This window comes from Thunnus albacares, chromosome 11 (assembly GCF_914725855.1).
Source record: "Thunnus albacares chromosome 11, fThuAlb1.1, whole genome shotgun sequence".
Classification (NCBI taxonomy): domain Eukaryota; kingdom Metazoa; phylum Chordata; class Actinopteri; order Scombriformes; family Scombridae; genus Thunnus; species Thunnus albacares.
This window is the reverse complement of record NC_058116.1, coordinates 3,244,941-3,270,096: the sequence shown is the minus strand read 5'-3', so window position 1 is coordinate 3,270,096 and position 25,156 is coordinate 3,244,941. Positions and strand designations below refer to the sequence as shown.

The following is a 25,156-nucleotide window of genomic DNA, read 5'->3' as shown; positions in this document are numbered from 1 at the left end:
TAGAAAAAGGTGACAGTTACAAGGATGGGAAAATTCAACTCATATTGTAACAATACAAATGAAATGTACAGTAGCATAAAGTCACAGCGACGTGCAGACCTGTAGCAGAGCAGAGATGCTCCGGCTTCTTAATGTGGCAGGGCTCAGTAATTCAGACTCAGGATATTATACTTGGGCAAACAAAAATGACTGATGTGTCCTCACTGCTGTATGTTTCCAAGGGGTCACTATGGTCTCTAAGCACTCTTTCCCTGACATGACTTGCTCCACAATGTTCTTAGCAAACCACACATTATGAGTCATGTTTTTCCTTTTTTTCTTTTTTTTTGTCATTTGGTACCACTGTCTACTGTCTACAGTAGTACTACAGTGGTACCACCGTAGTACCACCTTTCAGCAGGTGTCACTCATTGTTACCATGGAAGTGTGGCTCTTAGTTCTGAGTGGCTAACTTTTTATGCTTAAAATAAGTCAGTTTTAATTTTTTTTCAAGCTGTTTGATTTGCAGTAGACTCTTAGTAATCTAAGAGCAAAATTAATTCTGGCCTAACACCAAAAAACAGTTTATAATCTCTTTGACAAATCGGCCCCAGCAGGACGGTGTGTGTGGGATTGAGTCATAATAAATGACAGCGTGTATGTGTGTTCATGGAATATGTCACCCAGTACAGCAGTGTGACTCATTGATGTGTTTTTATAGTTCTTAGAGGAAGATATATCTAGTGTTTGGATACTTTTTAACAAAAACTTTTATCTAATAACTAGGATTTGACAGTCAGCAAGTCTTTTTTATACTCAAGACAAGTCCAACAAAATATTATAATTGATTACCTCACCTCATTACAAATGTAGTTTTTGTAGTGTTTAAGATTGAAGTCAGTTTGGGAACTCTGTTTCTAACATTATTGTATTGCTGCCACTTCTGCACTTTGCTCTCAAATGGCTCAAATGGAAAATGTGCAAACTGAAGTGCTATGAAGTTTTGGATTTATCTATGTAGAAAAAGTTTCACATGTGCAATAGCTTGTAGAGTTAGAGTTAGGAAGCGAAAATTGTTGCAAGAATTTCATGCAACAGCAGTGACATGATGTTGGTGGAAAACTAATGTCTTTCATGCTGTCTGAAAGAGGGTAATTTAGCTTCCGATTCAAGAGGCTCCAACAGAGTCCCACCCCAAACACTTAATCACACAACCTCACTTTCTATTGGTCGCAGCAGATGTGTGTCCATTCAGCCTGAGTGACCTGTGACCTCACCCTAAAATGGTTTTCTGCGTGTGTGTGTGTACATATATGTAAGACAGAGGGGGTCGGCTGTCAGAGTAATGAATGTTTTTGGGCCAAATGGGGGGAGCCTTAAGCCGCACAGAGGTCAGACTGTAACAACAAGACAATGCCAAGCAGATACGCACATACACTAATACAGGCATAAATAGACTTGTGAAAGACATACATGATTTTTCACACTTGAATAACTAAAAAATATACTGCAGATGTATTTGTTATACATGTTCGCAGAAATTTGAATTGAATTTACAGCACAGCCAGCAAAAAGAGAAAAACTGGGATGAAAGATAAAAAAGAAAACATGAGACAAATGCAGAGAGACTGATACTGGAAATCAAACCAGAGTTTGTGAAAACATTTCATCCTTAGCAAGAAATCAGGAATGAAAGGAAGATTTAAACAAGTAAATAAAATAAATGTGCATTGGCATATCGAACAGTTCGCTGAGTCTTTTATACCACAGAGGTCTACACAGGATTGATAGTGGTCTAACAAAAGCCTGGGAGTCACAGGTTGACGTCAGGGGGGGTCTATATTTTCAGGGATCAGTCTGTCGCCAGCAGATGTTTGCTCACAGAGACAAACGCATATATTTGTGTGTATTACTAAGTGTGCGTAAATGTATCTCTGCGTATGTGCTTTAGTGCAGCCTACTGAGAATCTTCTCAGTAGGCTTGTTTTCTTATTCTTTGATCAAGCTGATTAAAATCATTGCTTTATTAGTACTGCAATAATTATTATAGTATTACCTCTATTGATGTGAAAATACTCAGTGAAATATTCAAAATCACATGATAAAAAATCCAATTATTGGTCATACAGTGATGCATTACAGCACCACCACCATCAAAAAAAAAGGTTCATATTACACAAAGTCTTGGTAACGTATCTTTGACTGTTCATCTCATCAGCTGCAAAATGATGAGTCTTAACCACAAAGTGAAACACTTTCTTCTTCTATTCTACCTGTGCGTCCGGTAATGCCTGAGGCCCTGCTCTTGTTATTTTGGCTCAGACAGGCAGCAGATTAGCAGAACCAGGAACATATGTGGATGCAAGCAACTCAAGCTACACTCTCCAAAATTCTTACATGACCTTTACTGTTGTATATCAGGCGTTGGATTAAATATTGACTGGTGAAAGTCCAGGAGCCTGCAAGGTTTTACTCCCTTCTCCAAAATCATCTGCTGTGGTTTAAAGTGTCACATAGAGTGTCCCTGAACATCTCACAGACACTTATCAGCAGGTTGATATTACTGGCAGACATATATACACACAGAAATGAAATTGTGTGTTCACAGTTTTCCAAGTCCGTCTTAAAACAAGAGTCAGGAGCCCAAATGAACATTGAAATAGTTTTTTCTTGCTGTAATCATTCCTCCTGTTCATACTGACCATTAGAAGATCCCTTCATAATGCACTTAAAATATAAGTGATGGGTGACAAAATCTGTAAGCCTTCTGTGCAAAAATGTATTTAAAAGTTTATCTGAAGCTAATATGAAGCTTCAGTGTCCAAATGAGTAAATCAAGTAGAGTCTTTTTAGTGCCAAAGTCCCTCTTTTTGGCTGGACTGGCCACAGACCAGCCCTATGACCACGATTGTCTGTAAGTGAGTGAGTGACTGAGGGATGAAGTTACACCATTGGTCGGCTGGCTGAGTGTTGGAGTTGCCCTATTGGCCGTTGCTCTTTCAAAATGAATTGGCGTGAGATGATGGAAACGAACACTCTGACGCTCTCAGCTCCAGTGTTAAATGCAGAGAAGTCAGTTAAACGGCTGTTTAAACAGAGGCATACCAGCGTCTCTGCGCCTCCTCCTCTACCACCTGGTGTGATCGACTCCTCAGCTGGCAGCACTATCAGCAGCCAGCAGGAGACACGCTCTGTGGTGTGTTTGGATTTTATAACTGAACTAACACCAGGACTTAAGCTTTTTATTTCTGACATTTTCACATCACAAACAATGAAGAACAGCAGTAACACATGAGTCTTGCGGGTAAAACATGCAACTCATGTAGCTGTTATATCAGTTTGGTGAGGGGCGGCTGCTCTGCAGGTGCGCTTTATTTGACTAACTGCAGTAACTGGGCGGAGATAAGACCCCTGAATTTGCACCCAAAATGCTGTCAAAACTTTCATTTATAGTTTCTACTACAGCCTCCGTGATCATCGTCCAGGAAAGAGGCAGAAAAAAGGCGTATTAGGGCATGAGAGAGAGCACAGAGTTAAAGCACTCCAAATAACAATCACTCTAACAAAACACTCAATGCAGAGTGAAAAACAAGAGACATCCGCAGAGTGAAACAGATGACAGAGCAGGGGGAGTTAATAATAATTAGAATAGTTATAATTAGAGGTAAAATCAGTTCTCTTTCAAATCAAACATCCCAAGATATGAGTGGAAAGTGTTGTTCTTGCAACTGCATTTATAACCTCTTTTTGACTCAAATGTAGCTTAACCATGTCATGTGATATGTTACTTCAGTACACTTTAACAATAAATATTACTGAGACCACAACAGAAAATTACAGATGAACATTTAATATCCAGGAATTCACATTATTGACACTACCACTGACTGTCCCTGTAACACACTGGCCACAATCACACAGCCATATACTAGGTTTTGACCTAGTCTTGTTGTTATTGTACTTCCACCGCAGCTCAATAGGGAAACACTGTTCGAAGAAACACAAAGAGGGATAAACTTTGAAAAGCATTTTTGCACTAAATGACTGTGTGGACACACTGTGGATTTTGGCCTCCATCACTTACATTGAAAGTACATTTGAAGGGGATCTTTTGATAGCCAGTATTAACAGGAGGAATGATTACAGTGAGGAAAACCTCTTTCAGTGCTCATATGGACACCTATCCTGTAAGTACATAAATGTACAATTGGTTGCATTTCATGATTTTTTTTTGTCATTATCCCTCTTAATGAACACTCAGCCTGAAACACCCAAACACGTCAAATATTTATTCATGTATTAGTTTAGAATTTAGCACCCAGGCTATGCTGTATATCTTTGTCACAACTGTTTAAAAACTACATTATTTTGTTAGAAGGTTTTTGTGTTTAAAAATTGTGTTATTAGGTTTTTTACCCCACATTTTTTATATCAGTTTCAGCTTTAAACAACAGGCACCAGCTGAACTCTACCACACTGTATTCTTGTGTGTAACCGAGTGTGCGGAATCTATTTCACCTTTACTGCTTAAAGAGAGACCTGAGTGTTCACTACCTCTTTGCCTTTCTTCAGCTCAGACCTGTATTCACACTCAGACACTTTTGAAGATGACGGACTTGTCTGTGTTGGAAGGACAGCGCTGAGTATCCTCTTACAAGCCAAACCACACACAGTTATGTCAGCCAAGGCACTTTCAGCACAGTCAGTTTGAATAGCACCTGATGGATCAAGGACCACCCATAACAGCTCAATACACACACACACACATGTGCACGTGCACACACACACACACACAGTGCCTTTTCCCTAGTTCAATGTGGCATATGAGATCCAGGCTCTGCCATAAGGCAGCTTGGATTAAGTGTTACCAAATGTGCGTCTTCCAAATGAGGTTCGAACCATGAGGCAGTGATCGCAGCTAAATATGCTGTAGTCGGCTGTTTGTTAATGATTTAATTGGAGCAATGCTGTCTGTCAGGCTTGTTGTGGGCCTCTCTGAAGGTTTGAATTAGTGAGTGTGGGGTTTTTAATTAAATAATGACTATGAGTTTGTAGTTGGAGGTCTTCATGGGTTCATTTGGTTCCTAATAACCAAGAGCTGACCAGGGACCAACCTGAACCTGAGTCAGGCCATGTTCAATTGATATATTTCTATTATATTGTTGGGTTGAGTTGGGTCCTGTTGTATTGCTGCAGGTCTTAGGTCTGTGTGTCAATATGGCCCCATTTACACTTGGTATTAACATGTGATCTGTATCTGGACAATGACATCCCATCAATGGATCTTTGAATTCATACCAGGCATTCAAATGCATTCTCGTTTTCTCAACTGTGATTACACTGGATTTCAATATGTTAATTAGCTAGGTGGACTTGGTCAACAAACATGTCACATCCCAGGTCAAGGAAACTGCTGCCACGAATGGGCGTCATTCACTTTTTGTGAAGTTAGACTTCAAGCTACTGTAGTCTGTAGTTTTTGTGGGGATTTTTGTGGGGCTTGCATAAGCTGGCAGGAAGAAGTGGAGCTAGGTGACCTTTCAACTTACTGGGACAATTTCTTTCTTATGAATGTGGTCCCGCTGTACAGATTTACACCTGATTGAGATCCAATTACAATGTGAGCCTGACCACCTCCAGATGTGGTCTGGCCAATGCAATCACATTCTGGTCAAAGTGTGTTCTGAGTGCATTTACACCTGCATTAACATGCATTTTTTCCTTATCCAGAAAAAGCATCCAGATACAGATCACAAGTTAATGCCAGGTATAAATAGGGTATTCGTCTAATCGCATCGCAATGGAGTCTTCAGCTCTGATTATGTGGTGCATCATCATCCTTATCATTACAGGAGAGAAAATGTGTGAACAGAAAAAAATGACATGTATTGGTGCTTTTCAACTGTGACTGCCTGTTGATTGGTGGAGCAGCATGTTGCTCTGCTGCCAGTATTGATGTTCTCTCTCAGGGTGGACCACATATCAGATTGGATCTTTTCAAACTGGGACTGTCCTTGAGTCCCTTTCAGATTGGGTCTCCTTAAAAAAGTATGAAGGTTGGGTTTAGGGTCCAAAATTGGACTTTGAGATTTAATTTGAGGGTGTTAACACACACATCAGTCCAGTTGTCCATTTTTATACATAGCCAATTTTAGTGGACTGAAAGTACTTTTTATCTTCTATCAGGCCTGTACTGCAGCCATTTCCACTTCTTAGTTATTTTGAGGTTTTCAATCTGGCCTTCTCAACAATATGACACTGTTTGGCCATAAAAATCTTTTAGGTGCCTTGTTTATATGTTTAGGATTGTCCTGCTATATTGTCCTAAAATTGTCAGACTGTATATACACATATATACACTACAGGAGTCCTACACTCTTCAATGAATATGGATGGGACACCCTTGAAGCTGAAAGTCAGCACTGTTGTGCTGCAGTACAGAGCCAAAACACCAAAATAAAACATGTAACTGTCCAAAAAGTAACAGAGCGCACTGTATATTTATGTGTGAGTGAAATGAGGTCACAGTGTCATCACCTTCAGCTTTTTGTGCCTCCACTAAGCCAAGCTGCCTTCCTCCAGGTCTGCTGGGACAGTGAAGGTCACATGACATGCATGAACTTGGACTAACACTGCTGACTGGCTCTGGTCTCCTCACTAAGCCTCTCCTTCTAATCTAAACAACAGCCTGATCTAATCTATCTAATTCTTAAGTTTGAGACTAGCAGCAGTTTTAAGCCAGAAAATAGTGGCTCCACATTGTGGTCGGATTGCTTTTATCTTCTGTGAAACTTTAGGGTTGGCGGCGTCCACATACAGAACCCTTTGTATAGTTTGCTCTGGGAAAGGAAGTCGCCAATTCAGGTTCTGCTTATGTTGCTTTTCAAGAGTCATATCACGTAAAAAATTGCAAGCCATGTCCTTTTGTGTCTTCTAGACGACAGAGTAAACAAGCTCATTCATTTTCATTGTGTCAACATAAGCTGTATAATTTACAAGAGTTTAATTATGTGTAGAAATGCCAAGTTGCAGTTTTTGCTCTTGTCATTGGACTGGAGTGTGAGATTTAGCTGACAAGCAAAGGCTCCAGCAGTAGTTTTGAGTAATAGCTCTCATCTCAGAAGAGAGCAGTGTATCAGTTGTCGCTTTAATGTCTCAGTGTTTGTCATATGAGAAAACCTTGATATGTCTAGTGTTATTCTATACTCTTATTGTCAACAAATCCCATTGAGATAAAAAGCAACAATGTGTTAGTCTGTCTTTCTCTAGACTTCCCTGTCTAAGCCTGGAGCCTATTGGTTCCTACTAAATACATTAATCTTTAAAAACAGGTTACAAAGAGAAAGTCTCATTTCTAAAATGTTTTTTGAACAACAATGCAGGTCTATGGCACAGAGGAATAAGCTACATCAATGTTGGGATACACAGACAATACTTGTTGGTAGGATAGATTAGTTGTTGGTTTTGGTGTTTTCATGGGATTTGCTTACTATGAGAAATATATAGAATATCACCAGACTTATCCTGTAAGTATGCAACATGTTTCACATGCAGATTGTTTATGTAGGAAACCTACAAAAGATAATTTGGCATCACCAATCAGAATAAAATGTGTTTGAAAAAACTGAGTAAACATTTAAACAGGTTTTTACTGCACTTCCAGAACTTAATGTTATAGAAGGGACTTAATTCACCTGGCACCAGTCAAACTGACGTATGAGTGTTGGAACTTGCATCTTTTTTCTTCTTTCTTTTCACCAGACGACAAAAGGGGCCCCCATCTTGAATTTCCTCCCTCAGTTGTTTTGACTTACACTGAGGGCCGAGCTAGCTAAAGCTGAGACTGCAGCACTTACACTCACACACACACACATAAACATACTGCAAGGCCTTAGTTGAGTTTTCGCTGCTAATCACTCTCATATGTGCAGGGGCCAGTGGAAGGCGTGTTGTTTTATCTCACGTCATCATCTGTGCGTATGGCTGTGTGCATGTGCTGCCGGTTAACACTAAAACACTGAAAGTCTCTAACAAGTAGAAAAGACCGTTATTGTCTATAAATGTGCCAACTGATGTGAGTATTGTGGGTGGCTGTGCACATGCATGAGTGTGTATGCGGTCGGTCGAGTCAGAACGTCAGCTTCGGCTTGAAGATACGAGTGGATTAAGAGCTTAGAGACACACTCCTCCAGAGCTTTACACAAAAACCCCCTCCAGTCCCTTCACAGGATTCGGGGTGACTTAATCTCTAATTTATTCTTCTCTGTGCCAGATCCCCATTGCTAGGAAAGCCCCAACTAGCATCAAGGTATTGAGATGTATTTTTAGCCTTGTTAGCGGTGTAGCTCTAGGGAAGACAATATCAGTCGACCACCATGGATTGCTATGAAATTCAGTACAGACATTCAGTGTAACCCTAACCCTAACCCTAACTCTCAGCATGAATTGTAACAACTTTGGTGTCTGATTTGATGGGTATATGGTATATTTATTTTTAGACAACTGATGTGGTGCAGATCTCTGGATATTTTTGTAATGCAACTATTCTTTGTGTGCTGCCATTGAGATTTCTGTAAAGTAGTTCCCCCACCACAGCCTTCCATATGGCTGGTGTAAATCCCATTTGCACTATGTTTACGTCTGGTCGCCAGAGGCAGAGAGGTTTCCCTGCAAAACCCACCACTGACATGAGTCAATCCAGTGGAATACGTAATCAACCCTCTGTTACCTCCTTCTCCTATTATTTACAATGAGGAGAGAGACGCACCTTGTAAACACTTGCACAAATGACACACGAACTGCGACTCCAGCCTGATGCCCCCTGCTAAACGATGCTTGTGTTTTGGGCGCTGGAAAATCAGGTGCAAAAGCTTTATTAAATCTGACCTTGAGTTTGCATTCAGGTGACAGTAGTGTCTGCACTGGTGTGGGCATTTTGCTTCAGGCACAGGCTAGAATATGAAACACACACCAGGAAGGTGGGTTTGAAGGATTATCAAACACAAAGAAACTCCTGTGAGGCAGGATTTTACAGCCCTGAAAAACGACACGGCAGCTATAATTTCCTCCTCCATCTTGATGTTTGTTATCAGTAGAATTACCACATTGTTACTAGCTACATGCTACAAAGTATTCTGTCTTCTATGTGTGTTTGCATACTTGATTGACCAACACAGTGTGTTGCCGGATGACATTGCAGCACATGATCGCAGCCTGTGTTTTTTTGCCTGGAGCCCTTTGCAGTGTCAAAAATGAATTAAGAGGTTGCATTTTTGAGGCAGTGCTTTATCTGATCTGACAGCCGTAGAATCAGACGAAGCCAGAATTTTAAATATCCAATGGGATCCCAATCATCCACATGTTTCAAACAGTGTTTCAGATATAGATGTCATGTTGATTGTAATGCGATCAGGAAGACAGAAACAGGTGTGTGGGAGCTTGTCTGTGACTCTGTGATCTTGACCCAAACTTAGATTCTTCTTTAATCCCGGAGTCATTTTGGTTACCGACTCCCAAGAACTTTGGATAGATGAAGAGACATGAGGTGAAGAAGGATCGCAGGGAGAAAGGCAGGGAAAGACAAAAGATAAGGACTAAAGAGGCAGATACAGAGACATTTGAATAGGGAGGAAGAGTAAAGAATCAGATGAAGGATTGATGCCATGTCCTGTTTGCTGCTTTGTTCACTTGATTGTTGATCATAAAATCTAATGAGGCACAAGTTGGACAGTTTGGGCCAAGATCTGTATTCCTGTTGGACAGATTTCAGGTTGTACAGTGACAGCTTCAGCATATGTCGAGTCATTGTAAACAAATCAAGCTGTGTGTGTGACAGTGCAATGTGCTGTACAGTAAATACCCTTTAAGATCCCTATCATTCCTGTGTTTGGTGTCTTGATGCCAACTACATGTCAGGGAAACATTGATTCTAATGCGATCAGGCAGTGTGTGTGTGTGTGTGTGTGTGTGTGTGTGTGTGTGTGTGTGTGTCAGGACGTCTTTGCCCTGGGATCCAGATTAAACCTGCAGTGGAACTTTCTTGATCCCGCTCTCTTTATCTCTTTAGACAATCCGAGCCACGCTAGGACGAATGACGAATGTTTACATTGAGTCCAAATCCTTTCAAGTCCTTTATCCTCAATTTAGTTTTAGCTTTTAACAATTTTATGTCAAAATTAAATAAATGACTTAATATTCAAAGGTAAAACTCAGAGAATGACATGCAAATACCTGAATATACAGGACATATTTGCTATTAAGCTAAATAACGAATTTATCTAATAAACATACTGTTGTACATTGCTCTTTGCTAGTGGTTGCTGTGGTGTATTCTGTTTGGATGCAAAGCAAATTTTAACCTCACAGGCGAGTCTTTGACTCAGTTTGAGTGATTCTGCATCTGTGATACATTTTATCCCGTCTTTTCATTGATTTAACATGCAAAATTTGCTTCATGTTCAGTCTGCACAAAGCTTTAGACATTGAGTATAACAAAGCGAGGTACTTTACTAACCCAAACCTACTTGGTGTTTCTTCCTCTGTTTATTTTCACTTATAGTGTCATGAAGGTGAAAAGAGAATGATGCAGAAATGATGGGAGTAACAAAATATCAATATCTGTTTGTTTCCTATTGAGTAGTTTACTTCACATAAAGGTGATATTGTTTCAATCTCATTTTTTTTGTGTCACTAAATTAAAAAAGACATATGAACAATCATCAAGATGATAAATGTGATACAAGATCAAGTCAAGTCAATTTTATTTGTATAGACCAATATCACAAATCACAAATTTGCCACAGGGGGCTTTACAATCTGCACAGCAATACAAATTTCTCTGTCCTTAGACCCTCAATTCAAAACAAGGAAAAATGCCCTAAAAAAAAACTTAAATGGGGAAAAAATGGAGGAAACCTCAGGAAGAGCAACAGAGGAGGGATCCCTCTCCCAGGATGGACAGACGTGCAATAGATGTGCAAAGAATAGAACAAGAAAGACAAATTACAGCAAGGACAAACAGGATGACAAAATTATAATGGATTTATAATATATATGAAGAATGTGATCAAGAGGATGCTGAGCAACTATCAAGTACCACCAAAAACAGAATAGGACCTGAGCCATGCAACCTCCATCACCATGGAGACCTGGGAAGAGAACAGACGACACATATACAAAATTAAAAAATGGTTAAACTTGAAAAACTTTAGCACATTTTATACCTGCTCTATAAATGTTGCCTCCATTCAAATATCAAGAAATATTGTGAGTGAATGGATAATTGAGAATATTGTCAAGTGTATCATACTTTACCCCGAACTGACTGTGTCACTACACCTCTAATGTTTCCTTGTAACTTGATCCTAACATTTAGGAAATGTCACCTCTTTGGTCAAGTAGAAACTGTCCTTTTGCAAAGGCCAGTGAGACTCATGAGACAGAACTTGTCCCTGTTCTGCCCCTCTGTTACATGGAGGGTTTCTGGCAACAGCCAAAGTCTGCGGTGCCAGGGACAAGAAGACTGTGTGTCCTTTTCCAAACTGCCCACGGCCTCAAAGCACAAACGAAATGGGACAAGTCCCACGAGAAGTCAGATAAGGACCGTAGGAAAAGTGGAAGAGAAAGAATGAGAGAACATGGAGATAGGGAGATACAGTGAGATTGTGTTCATGCAAATATGAACAGGTTGGCTAAAAATGACAGCTTTGGGAGCATTTCTGTTGTAGTTTTGCAGTACCTATGCCAAGGGCTGAGCTTTTCCAGGTCAGGGGTTCAGGGAGAGGCTACACCTGAATGCATCGCTCCTGCTGTGATCTGGAACATTCCTCTGGGCTTCAGTAATGACCTCCTAATGGCACTAATGAGCCCCCACAGAGGAGCCCTGCTCCACATGGATCTGGTGGAGAGGAGGGAGGGGGACAGGGGTAGAAAGGTAAACACTGAAATTGGAAGCAAGATTGAGTTGATGTAGATGAGTGCAATGAAGGACGGGAGTGAAAGATCTGGTGGGTAGAGGGAAGAGGAGAGGGGAGAGATGGAGAAAACCTGAAGGAAGAGGTAAACAATGGAAAGAAAAAGAAAGGTATAAGATAGAAAAAACAGCCTGGAATCCCAAAGAGTTATCTTCATATCGGATGAAGCTGCAACACAAAAGAGACAATGTTCAGTGTCATCACAGGAAGTACCCTGTCCTTTATTTTTAGCGAGCAGGAAAAGAAAGGTCGTGGTGGTGGATGAGTGTTTAACGTAATCTGGAAATTTCTAGAATTGTCAGCCAAGAGTGTTCTGTCTGGCTGCAGGGATAGACAAAAGGATCAGGAAGTTATTTTATATCATCTGAACATTCACAATCATCTAGCTTCCTTCTTTTTATCCCTCTACAAATGTTCTCAAATTCAACAAGCTTCAACATGCAGATCATAATTTAATCTCTCCTTCACCATGTCTTTCTCTTCTCCTTTTTCCTCTTCTCTTTGCTTCCTTCCCTCCCTCTCTTGTCTTATCTTGATGCTGTTGTATGTGGAGGTGAGTTATCCATGGGCGAGCTCCAGGATCCTTTCCTCGTCAGCGTCCACCTCATCGCTGACCCCGGCCAGGGCAAGTTCCTGCAACGCGCTGCAGATGCTGTCTTGGCATGGGTTCACCCCGAGCTGCATCTCTTCAGAGTCTCGGAGCGTGCCTCAGTCTACCAGCCACCCTGGCCCAAGCGCCATCAAAACAGCAGCCAGACTGCAGCCTGCCAACCGGCACTGGCGGTCATCTTGTTCCTCCAGGAGGCATGCGGCGGCGAGGAGCAGATATTGATGCTGCACCGCGCTCTGCAGCAGCCGCCATGGCGCTACCACCACACTGAGGAAGTGAGCAATGGCCGGCGGATGCTACCACTGACACCATGCAGTCAGGACTTTTTCACTCTGGCTCCTGGCACGCCGCTCTGGGCCGTGCGGCAGGTCCACTATGGGAAAGAAATAGTGCGATTTACTATTTATTGCCGCCATGAAAATTACGTCGACATGGTGCGGCTGTACAAGCTGCTGCTTCAGCGCAGAGTAGCGCAGAAGAAAGAGGACTTTTGCTTCTTTGTGGTGTACTCCAATCTGGATATGGAGATCCAGATGTCATTTAAGAGGCTCCCGCGAGGTCAGAGTCCAGTGACGCTGGACTCAGCAGTGATGGAGGTGAGGGTACGAGACGTGGGGGCACTGGTGCCCCTGCTGCCAAATCCCTGCAGCCCAATCAGTGAGGTGCGCTGGCAGACAGAGGACTACGATGGAAATAAGATCCTCCTGCAGGTGAGAGTGCTTTGGGTTGGTGCCATGTTTTACTTGTGCCAAATGTATCTGGTGTTTTTTAATAAGTAGTGTCATGAGTGTCATCAAACAGGATGTACACTCTTGTACCCAGGTTACAGTGATGACCTGCAACACCCAGGACATTTCCCAAAACCGGTTAGTTAGTTAGTTAGTTAGCAGGATATCTCAAAAACCACTGAATTGATCTCAGGTATGTGATTGAATGTTAATCTATACTCCAAGGAACAGTTGATTCATTTTTGGCACAGATAGCACCACCATCGAACAAAATACTTCTTTTAGTGACCCCTGAAACATGAGGTTTAAAAGTAAAATGCTTGTTTCCCCAGATTCCCTAGATCAAGTCAAATCTGTCAGTACTTGTCATTTTCCATTATTAAAATCACAAGTTTTATCCATAAAGCTCTATTCTCTTTCAGAGCACTGCAGCCGTCATGCAGAGCAGAATAGCCACAGAGGAGGATGGTTTGATTGTCCTGTCTACAACCTGTATTTATGATTGTGTACAAGACAAATGGAGAAAAAAGGCAGAGCCTTAGGTGAAAGAAAAAGAGAGAGAAAGACAGAAAAAAAGTTCAGAACAGGACGTAAAATAGACTTTCAGCCAAATATAAAAAGCTCATACAGCAGACAAAGGAGCATTGAGCCTCTTCCACTTTTTACATTCCATCCATTCACCCGTTAATTTATCCATCCATCCTATCACCCACACTGTAAAAAGTTTGAATGAACGTATCTGCTGTACCTCCTTCACTCAAATTACATAAAAATGCATGCTGTTAGAAAGCACGCGTGAATGAACACACACACTCACAGAAAGACACACCCCCACACAATGGTCCTTGTTTGGAAGGTATCAGTTTCAGAGGGGATATCTGTCCAGGCTGTGGGAGATAAGTAGTTTTGAAAGTTCAAGGCGATTAAGCAGCAGTCCATTACTGGGATTGGAACAGCACTGAGGGAAACAATAAGTTAATCTATCATGACAAAGGACCATATGCATGATGCTTAACTGCCACCTGGCCTAAAGTCATGTGGTCCTCCACACTGAAACACACTGCATTACACTGTGTCATAACCAAGCCACAACTCCCATGGCTTAAAGCCAATGTGGAAGTGTCCTAATTGATGGCCATTAGATGCTGACTCCCATTCAAAAAGCATCAACTTCTCTCTAGAAATACTAAGTCAATCTTTTCTCTCAATGAGTCATTATGATCTCAATCTCTAAATTCAGGCCCTCTAATGGTGGTAATTTTGGAAATTATCGCTCTGTTAATAAGATTTGAAGACTTAGTAGCTTTGATGTCTGCTGTGTGGGCCTTGATTGATAGCTGTGATTGACAGTTGGCTCAACTGCTGGTCTCCCCGGCTCTCCTTGTTTTTTTCCAACCTACACAGATATTCATTTAACTAATCATATGACACAGGAACAGCCGCAGATCCTCACATTTTAGTAACTGGAACCAGGGTATTTTTGTTTGAAAAATGACTGAAACAGTTACTTGATCATCAAACTAGTTGCTGATTAATTTCTGTCATTTAATTCACTGCCTAATCATTTCACCTTTTAATGGAATCAAAGCTTTGGAAACATCAACCAAACACCACAACCAAGCTGGTGAAGTAGATGAAGAATTCTGTTTATTAACTTCAATCACACATTTCTCTGCCTCATTGTACTGTTTTTGGCTCGCTGAGGTCAGATCTCCGGCTGACCTGGCTTATCCCAAGATAACTGAAGCTTACAAGAGTAAGGGTCTGATCATCGCCATGTCAACAACCTCATTACCCAGCACCCCCCGCTGCGGCTCCTCACCAGCATTGTAGCTTGTTGTCCTCACGGAAAACTGGACAGATCCTGTCATGTCGTATCATGTCACACAAACATGCACAGACATAGTTTTAGTAAATAACAAATGAGTGCAGTTGACCTGCAGCATCTCTGGGATAGCAGCACACACATATGTGTCCTTCTTTAACCTCCCTCGAGTGTCATTACGCTGTAAATCACAGCCTCAACAGTAGACGACATCGCTCAGTGCCTCTTACTTTGTTGTGTGGGGGAGGTAAGTGTGCAGCCAGACAACCAGAATGAAGGAAAGCTACAGAGCCAGAAAGAGACAAGACAAAGTGAAGAAGAGAGCAAGAGAAAGATAAACAGAAGGAAGTGGACTGTTGAGGAGAGGGAGGAACAGAAACAGAGGGGAGAGGTAGTTTATAAAAGAAAGGAGAGACGCTGAGCAGGGAGGGAAGGAGGGGGAAACACTGGGGCATTGTTACACTCTCACTTTTTTCTCCACACACACACTTGTACTTTCATACATGTGAGGACCCTCATTTGACGTGATTCCCAAGACCCTTGATCTAACTCTAACCATCATAACTACATGACTAACCCCTAACCCTTTCCTTAACATTAAAGGAGCAGTTCACCCCAATTACAAAACACATTTTCTCACTTATCTCTACTGGAATCTAGCCATGCTGATAGTTGTTAGTTCATTTGTCCAGGCTTTGAAACATCTGTCTCTGAGATTTCTGCATCTCCTCCAAAACAGTGGAGGTGACTTTTGTTTGTGGTCTACTGTTGTGTTTGTACTTAGGTACAGTGGTGCAGGGAGCTAAATGCTAATGCATTTTAGTTTAGCATGTTAACATTTGCTAATTAGCACTAACCACAAACTACAACTGAGGCTGATGGGAATGCCATTCGTTTGCAGGTATTTGGTCATAAACCAAAGTATTGGATGAATAAAACGTTTGACCTGAAGTCAGGGGATCACTTCTTCCTGAGGGGAACAATCAGGAGACCAACATGCTGCTAGCATTACGACTCCAGCATATCTTGAATTAGTTGATAGATCCCCTCCAGACATGTATTAAGACACATACAAATACTCTGCTTGGAACAATAATGCATGTCTGATATGATTTTTCCACAAAAAAGCATCACTACCACTTTAAAATCCTAAAAATGACACCTAATCTTTCTCCCTCATTAAAAATGTCAGAATCTATGAATAAGCAGATATATATCAGAAGTTCAACTGATGGGCACAAGGTGTCTCCTACTTCACTGTAAAATCACTTCTCAGTGTTTGTGCACTGGAGGCTTTGAGTTTCCATATCACACTTGTATAAGTTGAATATTGGACCAGGATTAGCTCCAATTCAGTTGTGATGTCACAACTCATGCTCGTAGGCCCACCCCTTAAAATCAGATTTTCAGGGAGCTCAAAGAAACTTTCCACTTTCAGCAGATGAATGTGAAAACAATCTCTGCACATAAATCATTCTGCAAAGTGACACTCAAACATTCAACTGAAGGAACAAGAAGAAAAACATATTTTTGAGAGGAGGGAGGCTTTAAATATTTTTCAGAAGCAATTTCTTTGGTAGAGAATAGTTCCAATGAAAACTTTGAAATGAAAACTTTTTTTGTAATTTGGGTAAACTGACCTTTTAATGTAAAACTAATTCTAACATGAACTCTAATCTTCATAAAACAAGTGAAAAAAGCTTATTTCAACTTATTTCAAGATTTTTCAAGAATCAAGTGTAATTTTTCTTGATTTTACTGCAGCAGTTTGGCTCATTTCAAGGTACACTCATTTCTGCAAACTTTTTGAAACAAGTTCTTTGATAAAATATTTGAAACTCAAGATTCACTCACTAGATTTTTCCCAATGCTTTTGGCTGTGTGTCATGGCCGCCACCTTCTGCTTTCAGGTCAATTATGTCTGTATCTGAGTCCTAAAAGTCTTATTTTCTTAAAACAAGACAATCAAATCTGCCAGTGCAGTGAACTAATAGCCTTGTTGACTTGGTAACACTTTGTTTTTTTTAACTCAAGGTTCACCTTCAAGCCTTTCCCGGCTGTGTTACATGGCCTTCTTTAAGGAATGGAACTTGCTCATTGTCATCATGTGATCGAAGTATGGAGCTTTGACATATGACAACAGGTGGTCATTATACTCAGGTCACACCTGAGCAAGTTCCATTCACTGGAGAAGGCCATGGAATAGATCAAAAGCTCTGGTAAAAACTAGTGAGTAAACAGTGGGTTTATGTATTTCATCACAGATATGTGTTGCTAAGCATGTGTTGATGAATGAGTCTCCATGCTCAGGTTGAAACAAGTAGTTTGTGCTTGAGACAGGTTGAACTTTACTGCACTGGCAGATTTTTTGTTTTAAGAAAACAGACTTTAGGACTCAGTTAAAGACAAAAAATATCTAAGTGGGTAGTAAGTAAAACTTAATTTAACACATTTCAGAAAAAGACACTACAACATACAAAGTGCTTTGCAGAAGGGAAAAGGCACAAGGGAAATAAAAGAGATAGACAAAAAGATGTTTTTAGCGGGACATGCAATCTCTCACAGTCATACTCCACAACAACCTCATCTGTCACACAAACACACACATTATGAAAGACAGCAATATTCTCTCACAGCCATTATTTGGCAGAAGCAGCAGATAATTAGAGCTGCTCTGATTTTCAGCCTCAAGGAGACACTCACATAAACAGGTGTCCTCTTAATGAGCAATTAGCGTAACAAGGTGCATGCTGTCACTGTAAATAGAAATATTCTGGTCAGTGGACTCACATTTTTGTGCTTTTCATGCCAAGATGGTAGCCTCTGACATTTTTTTATTATTCAAATTATATGTTGATTTTATGTTTCCTGCAATATGTTGTTCTTTGTTGTGATTGGTGCATGCCTGTGTTCTACCGTAATATATGAAACCTTACACACCGTTCAGACTGTTCAGGTCAATTTACATTTGAGAGCAGCCTGAAATTTTATGACTTTTCAGAAAGTGATCCAGAATATACAAAAATGGAAACATTTCTACTGTTTTGTTTTGTTTTTTGTTTTGTTCTGTTTTGTTTTGGTGCAGCTGGTACACGTTTTCATACATAGTTTTTTGGGTTAATTTTGACCTAAATTTATTGGAAAAATTCAAAAATGATGATTCAAAAATGTTCAGTCTCACCAGCAGTCCAAAGCCAGAGACAGAGAGAAACAGACTTTCAGCCAAATATAAAAAGCTCATACAGCAGACAAAGGAGCGTTGAGCCTCTTTCGTTTTTACATTCCAACAGACAAAAGGAGAAAATCTTCACATCCTCAAATCCTCAGTGTTTTATATTTTGACTGAAAAATGACTAAATGATGACTTAAATGATTAACTGGTTCTAATTTTCTCTTAGTTGATTAATAATTTCAGCACTATTCAGGATAATAGTTTTAAAGTTATATGCACTGTATATTTGGATATGAGCAATCATGAGCAAGAATACTTATTCATGTTAGAAATACAGACATCGTTTGTTTCTTGCACTGACTTGTCTGTCATGAGGATGTGGTAAATCACAGTTTAACTTTCTCAGGAAACCTAAAGATTTGCTTCCTTGATATTTATTGTTGGTGAACCTGAACATATGGAAATGTGCAAACTCCCCTCCGCCCTTGTTGGAAATAATTGTCCTGAGGCTGCTGTGTGGAAAGTTACTGCTTCTGCCTGTTTGGTTGGAAAGCTGGATGACAGAGCAGACATCAGAACAGCAACATGGAGAAACTATCTGCTTCGAGAGGAGGAGGGAGGTGTGCATTTTAATACTTACAGAGAGGGGAAACCTAGACAGGAAACTAAACTGACAGAGCAATGAAATGAATCCTGCTGCATGTTAAAAACAAGAACATTTCCACATTTGTGTCAGGAGAAAAGTATCTGCCACCATGTTGCTGCATATGTTTCCAGACCTTAACTTTGTAGACGATGATCAGGCTGTAGATTTGTGGCATAGCACAGATTTTCTGAACAGCAGTCTCTCTGTGTTTTGAGATACTTTGGGTCTATAAATGGAGGTGTGATACACACAGGACTCATCTGGACTCTGATGACTTCTCCAGCTGCTGGTGTGATTCATAAAGTGGCCAGGGCTGAAAACAGGGGGCCTGTGGAGGCTTTAGTGAACCCTGGGGTTCCCTTGTACACCTTCCTCCCTCACTCTGCAGCCTGTATGTTGCGTGAGGAGCTTGGTTGCATGAGAGACCTACTGAGGGAGGTTAATAGTCTTGAATATGCATCGCTTTACTTTCGTGTCCCCTCATATTTCACTACATTTATACAACAAAAAAGAAGACGGGAGACATCCTGTGCTGTCTCACACTGCAAAAATCCCTCTATGCAAACAAGCTAATCAAGAGAAATTTGCTAGCATCCAAAAAAAAGAATCAGCCAGAGGTAGCAGATTTCTTGAAATTAACATAAAAATCTGGCCATTTCAAAACATTGACGTACCACAAAACTACTTAAAAATACTTGATATGAGAAAATACATGTAATAAATATTCACACCACACACACCCAAGCTTCATCCCTATACAACAAGGCTCACTCAATGTGTTTCAAGAGTTGTCTAGAATCAAAATTATAGAAAGTGCAATTTTTAAAAATACTTGTGCCCTCATCTGCTGAAGTCAACTACAAATTAAAGTAAGACTATAACTTCTGAGAAAAGAAGTTCCTCTAACATGTGAAAAGTTGAAATGATACACTCAGCAGAGTGCAGATCTCTGCAAGGTGTGTACAGTCAAGATGGCAGCGAAGATAACAGAAATTTTTTTCAGGATTTATTCATTATGTATCATACCTAACTTTAGTGGATCATAACGTATCAGGCATGGATGAAACCAAGCTTTTCTATTGATGTCAGTTTTTGAGCCACAACAAAGGCCAAATTGTGGCCTTCAACAGATTAGGTGAGCTTTGTTTTTAGCTAACCAATTGTTGGAAATGTTATGTTGTAACGCATATTGTAAAATGGTGAGGACTGCTGAAAGGACGAAAGTGTAAACTTTACAATAGGCTCATAAGGAATCACATTATAACATAAGTTTTTCAAAAATTGTGAATCATCACAACTATGAGATTTCCTTAAGCATACGGTCATAAAGGTGCACAAATAATATTAGTAGTATGTGAGATTAGCTGTGGATAGATACATAGGATACACGCACACATGCACACACAACCAAAGGCATGGTCCCCTCCAGGCTTACACCTGGTGGAAATAATAAGAATGCACCTTTCCTCCATCCAATACACTCAGTGGTCTTGCTGATGCAACCATAGCTGGTCTGGTATGACTAGTAGCTTACGATGGCTAACGTTAGCCTTTGTATCTCATATCACATATCTTGTTTTGGCCACAGAGATTGCTGTTTAAAGGTTCTATATGTAATAATTGTGAAGCAATTTACATGTATTAATGATTTTTTTTATTGCCAATGAGTGAACGGGTAGTAACATAACATAAAAAAATGAGACCTTCCCTGACTTTCTCAGTTGTCTGTAACAGCCTGTGGACTGATTTCTCTGTGAAGGACCTGGACTGGATTTTCCGTGAAAATGCATGCTCCCGAGTGCCTTGCCTCTCTCCTGCTAACCTCAACAAACAACCAGCATGACAACACAACACAACAAAAACGGTGTTATCTGAGTAACACCCTGCAGACATTAGCTCTCCGGTAATGAGACAGCTAGCTGCCTCCATCAACCACTACACATTTCACAACAAAACCGCAGTCTGTGTCTCTAGTGTTCTACTGGTGTTTAGTAAACACAGTTGGTAAAAAAAAAAGTTGGCGGTTTGCAGGTCGGGTCAGGTTCAGGTGGTCGATTATCACATACGGGGGTGGGTGAGGGGGGCTGACTGACTGGGATTGAGAGATACTTTGCTGAATTTCTGATTCTCACAAACAGAACCTTTAACAAATCAGCAAATCCAAGTATAAGATTAATCTTCTTACTTGGATAGATATATACATATTTGTGTGTGTGTGTGTGTGTGTGTGTGTGTGTGTGTGTGTGTGTGTGTGTGTGTGTGAAAATGAAAAAAACATTGTAAATCTTTTTTTTTGTCTTGCCATGGTAGATTCTTGAAATCAACAAAGCCATCTGGTTTTCTCTTACATGAGTGTGACAACATTCAGACTTGCTTCTTGTCAACCCCAGGTGAAAAATTGATTGAATCACCAGTCTCCTTGAAATAGCTTTAATAATTTAATGCAAGGGGTGCTTTTATGATGAGAAATGATTTAGTCATCATAGAATAAGATATGACTTTGTTTCTCAAGTTGCCCATTTTTGCAGTCTACGAAGTCCCTAAATCTCATTGGTTTTCTTTTCCCTCCTGCTCAGGTCCAAAGCCCTCACTTCAAACACAGACAACATCCCTCCCTCACATCCATTGTCCCTGAATCAGCCTCAGCTCCAACCACTTTCACCCGCAGCGCTAGCTCCTGCAGAAACCACCACTATCATCATCGGCTGACATCCCGTCCCCGAGTCCAGCACCACCCCTCCCGCAGCTCCCTCCCTCTGGCCTGTGAGGATCTGGACGAGCAGGAGCAATGGACTGACCGGTGCCACCCAGACAGCTGGAGGGCCCAGTGGAGAGGCCACCGGTCCAGCTCCCTTTTCTCTCTACCCAACCTGGGCTCGGCCAGCTCCCACTCCACCTGCTCCTCTCCTGGGCCTCCTCCTCCCAGCCCCCACCACAGGAGTCACTCCCTCAACAGGTGCTCCTCCCTCATCCCGCCCTTCCGGCTCAATGTGGATGCTCTGATCGGGGCAGAGGAGACAGATGTGGACACAGGGAATAAAGTAAATCCAGGCAGCAGTGTGGACTTGACAGTGGTGTCTGCATACATCAAACCCAGCCTGCCGCAGATTTCTCGACCGTTATCTGCGCCACCTGAAGACATCGGCTCCTTCCTCTTTCCTGGTACCCTGGAGAGCACCTACAAGGCAGCCACACTTGGCCGGACTACTGTTCCTGTCAGAACAAAAAGCTTCACACCCTCTACCTTGCTGGGGTCACATCCTCAGAGCACCTGCATGAACACCAGTGCTGCTCCATCTCTGAGCAACGTTTCCGTAAACCACTCAGACACGTGCAGCATTATTAGTGCACCAGTAGAAGAGGCAGACAAGATAGAAGAAGAAGACCAAGAATTCTACATTTGATCAATTTAATATAAGCTGAAGTAAATCACTGAGGCCAGTAATGACTGACTCCAGAGTTAACACAACTCTATTCTTCCCCCTGGTATTTGAAACTGACAGTATGAACTGGAGCACAGCACAAACTGTATTTAATGTTCTCATGTATTTGTCAATGTTGCTTTTTTTTTGCTTGTAGATGTAAGCTAGAGACACCTTGTAAATGTCAGGTTATATAAGTAAATGACATCATATTTAAAGGACTAATCACTTAACTGTACAGACACAGTATTCAATAAAATTATTTCCCTTTCATGTGTGCTACACCACTTTAAGGGAACTTTCCAACCTTGATTCTCAAAATTGTCCACATGACAAATGTAAGTCCAATATTTACTTACTTTTACCTATTTATACCTATAAAAGAGGCTAAAACACATTACATTTTGATATAAAAACGACATGTCAGCAGCAGAAGATGGAAGAAGCTACTGAAACTCTGGTTAAGGTTGTAAATGCAGTCCAATAGACCCATCCCATAAAACTGCTTATCAATCAATACCATAACCTTGAAATCTTAAATATCTAACACATACACACTCCACTTATTCAGTTTGAGCACAGGAGACTGCAAATGTGCTTATTCATATTTATGCCTCAAGGTTTCTTTACTTGGCAAATTTAAGAGACAGGCTGCTGAATTATATATAAGCGACATTTAAGGGCTCACTTTGGTCTTCAAATGATTATTAAGTTATTTTACCTTTTAAAATTACCTGTTCCATCTTTTAAAGTATATAGTTTGGTGGATAGTGAGGCATGTACACAACATTTAAAAAACGTGAAGTCAGGTCACATACAGAGAAGTTTAAAATACAATCACATTAAAAAATTAATAAGAAGAAATTAAAACAAATTATTACTGGCAAATACATGGATCCTTAACCTGGGAGCAACAAATACTGACTAAAGACTTAACAAGACTCCAAAGAGTATCTGACTTTTATGTCAAAGGAGCTCAAACATGAGCTATTCCCTAATGTGGAAAGATTTCATCTTGGAATAGTCTACCAAACTGTACAGTAGTTTAATGCAATGCTGCCCTCTTGAGTTGAAGTTTGAGGCTGAAAATTGAATTTTCATACAAGATTTTGACACTACTCTTTGTTACAGTGGTTTTTAAAGAGCTGTGTCTTGGTTTAAAACTAATCTCTAAATGCATAAATACAGACAATCCATCCTTAACGGTGTCAGGACTTATTGGTGCAGTATTGTGTGACAGTACTGTTTCACTGAGGCCTGTAATGCTCCTCTCTGGAGGGACATTTTTAACAACGTCTTGTTTCAGCTCAGCCTGTGAAACCTGCCTCTCTCCACAGTGTGAGCACTTTAACAGGTGTGAGTCTGCTTGTGTGGTCTTCATAGTCTGAAGAGGGAAATCCAATAATGGTGCACACTGGTTGTCATGGCGAAGTCTCCTTGAGGCCTGCAGAGGTGATGTCATCATCGACCAATCAACACAGAGAGTGGTACAACGTATTGCTTCTCCAGTGCAGAGGTTACACATGAAGAAGTCTGGAAAACAGATCAATCTGCAAGTTAAGATCCTTGAGACAGTTTAACATATTCTGTACAACAGTCTAAATTATATTTAGGTCCTTAATGAACATTTGTGCATGAAAGCTGTGCTAGATCTTTCAGAGAAGCATTCTTCAAAAGCAACATACTGATACAGACACAAAGTGTGTTGTGAGTTGCTGAGAATGACAGATAAACTTGTACAGATACAGTATAATCATAACCAATAGTTTCTCTGAGGCATTTATGCAGCTGCGACACCCAATATTAAACCACCATTTTCTAAAGATGTCTGTTACATAATGTTGCCAGTGGAAGTGCAAACACTACCTATCTGATAGTGAAGTGTCAACAGCCATGCTAGCAGCTCTGTGAGGCTGCACCAGAGCTAAATGTTAACATCAGCATGCTAACAAGCTTATAATGACAACGCTAGCATGTGTTGTAGGTCTAATGGTCACCATGTTGGTTTAGCGTGTTGTAAACATTTGCTAATTAGCAGCACAAAACAAAAAGTACAGATGAGGCTGATGGGAATGTCAGCAGGTTTGGAATGTCATGGTAGCACTAGATGAAAGTACAATTCATCCTCTGGGGACCATCAATTGCTGAACCAAATTTCATAGCTATCCATCCAATAGTTGTTGAGATATTTCAATAAGGAACTATAAAGTCAACTTCATGGTGGCACTAGAGGAAAGTCATCAGAATACAATCATGTACATGTTTAGATATATTACAGCATAAGTAAAAACTTTTCTCTGCTGGTGCCACTGGAGGAAAGGTCAGGGGCTCACTAAAGTCATTAGAATGTATCCTCAAGTGGACTTGAATATCTGTTGTAGATTTTATTACACTCACAAATGTCAGCCTCTTTCAATCTGGACCAAAGTGGTGGACTGACTGACAGACCAACATCCCCCTCCCTAGAGCCACACTGCCAGCATGGCTAAAAGAGTTATCAAAAGTTCAGGCATAATATCTTACCTCCTGCAGGGGTCACCGGCATTGCATTAGCAGAAGAGCAGTAGGTTTATAATTGGGTCAATGGGTCATATAGAATTTTTTTTTCTCTTAATTCTTCACAAAGATGAAACACGTCTTCAATTGATCAGTTCAGAAAGATAAAGCATATATGTTGTGCCTGGGAAATAAAAATAACATCTTAAAGCTGCAGCAACTGAATATATTGACCACTAGGGGGCACAAGAAGTCCACAGCAAGCTGAGAGACACACACCCCTGTTTTATCACCATCTTCTTGTTG

General features: G+C 40.7%; 1 protein-coding gene across 1 annotated transcript in view; it reads left to right on the top strand.

Moving 5' to 3' along the window:
• Positions 1 to 22,627, top strand: part of LOC122992727 (protein FAM124A) — a 33,567-nt gene extending 10,940 nt beyond the window's left edge. The window contains exons 3-4 of the mRNA XM_044366619.1: positions 12,505 to 13,271; positions 21,509 to 22,627. Of these exons, the coding sequence (XP_044222554.1) occupies positions 12,505 to 13,271; positions 21,509 to 22,336 (1,595 nt within the window). The 3' untranslated portion in view covers positions 22,337 to 22,627. The remainder of the gene's footprint in view (positions 1 to 12,504; positions 13,272 to 21,508) is intronic.
• Positions 22,628 to 25,156: the final 2,529 nt, after the last annotated feature.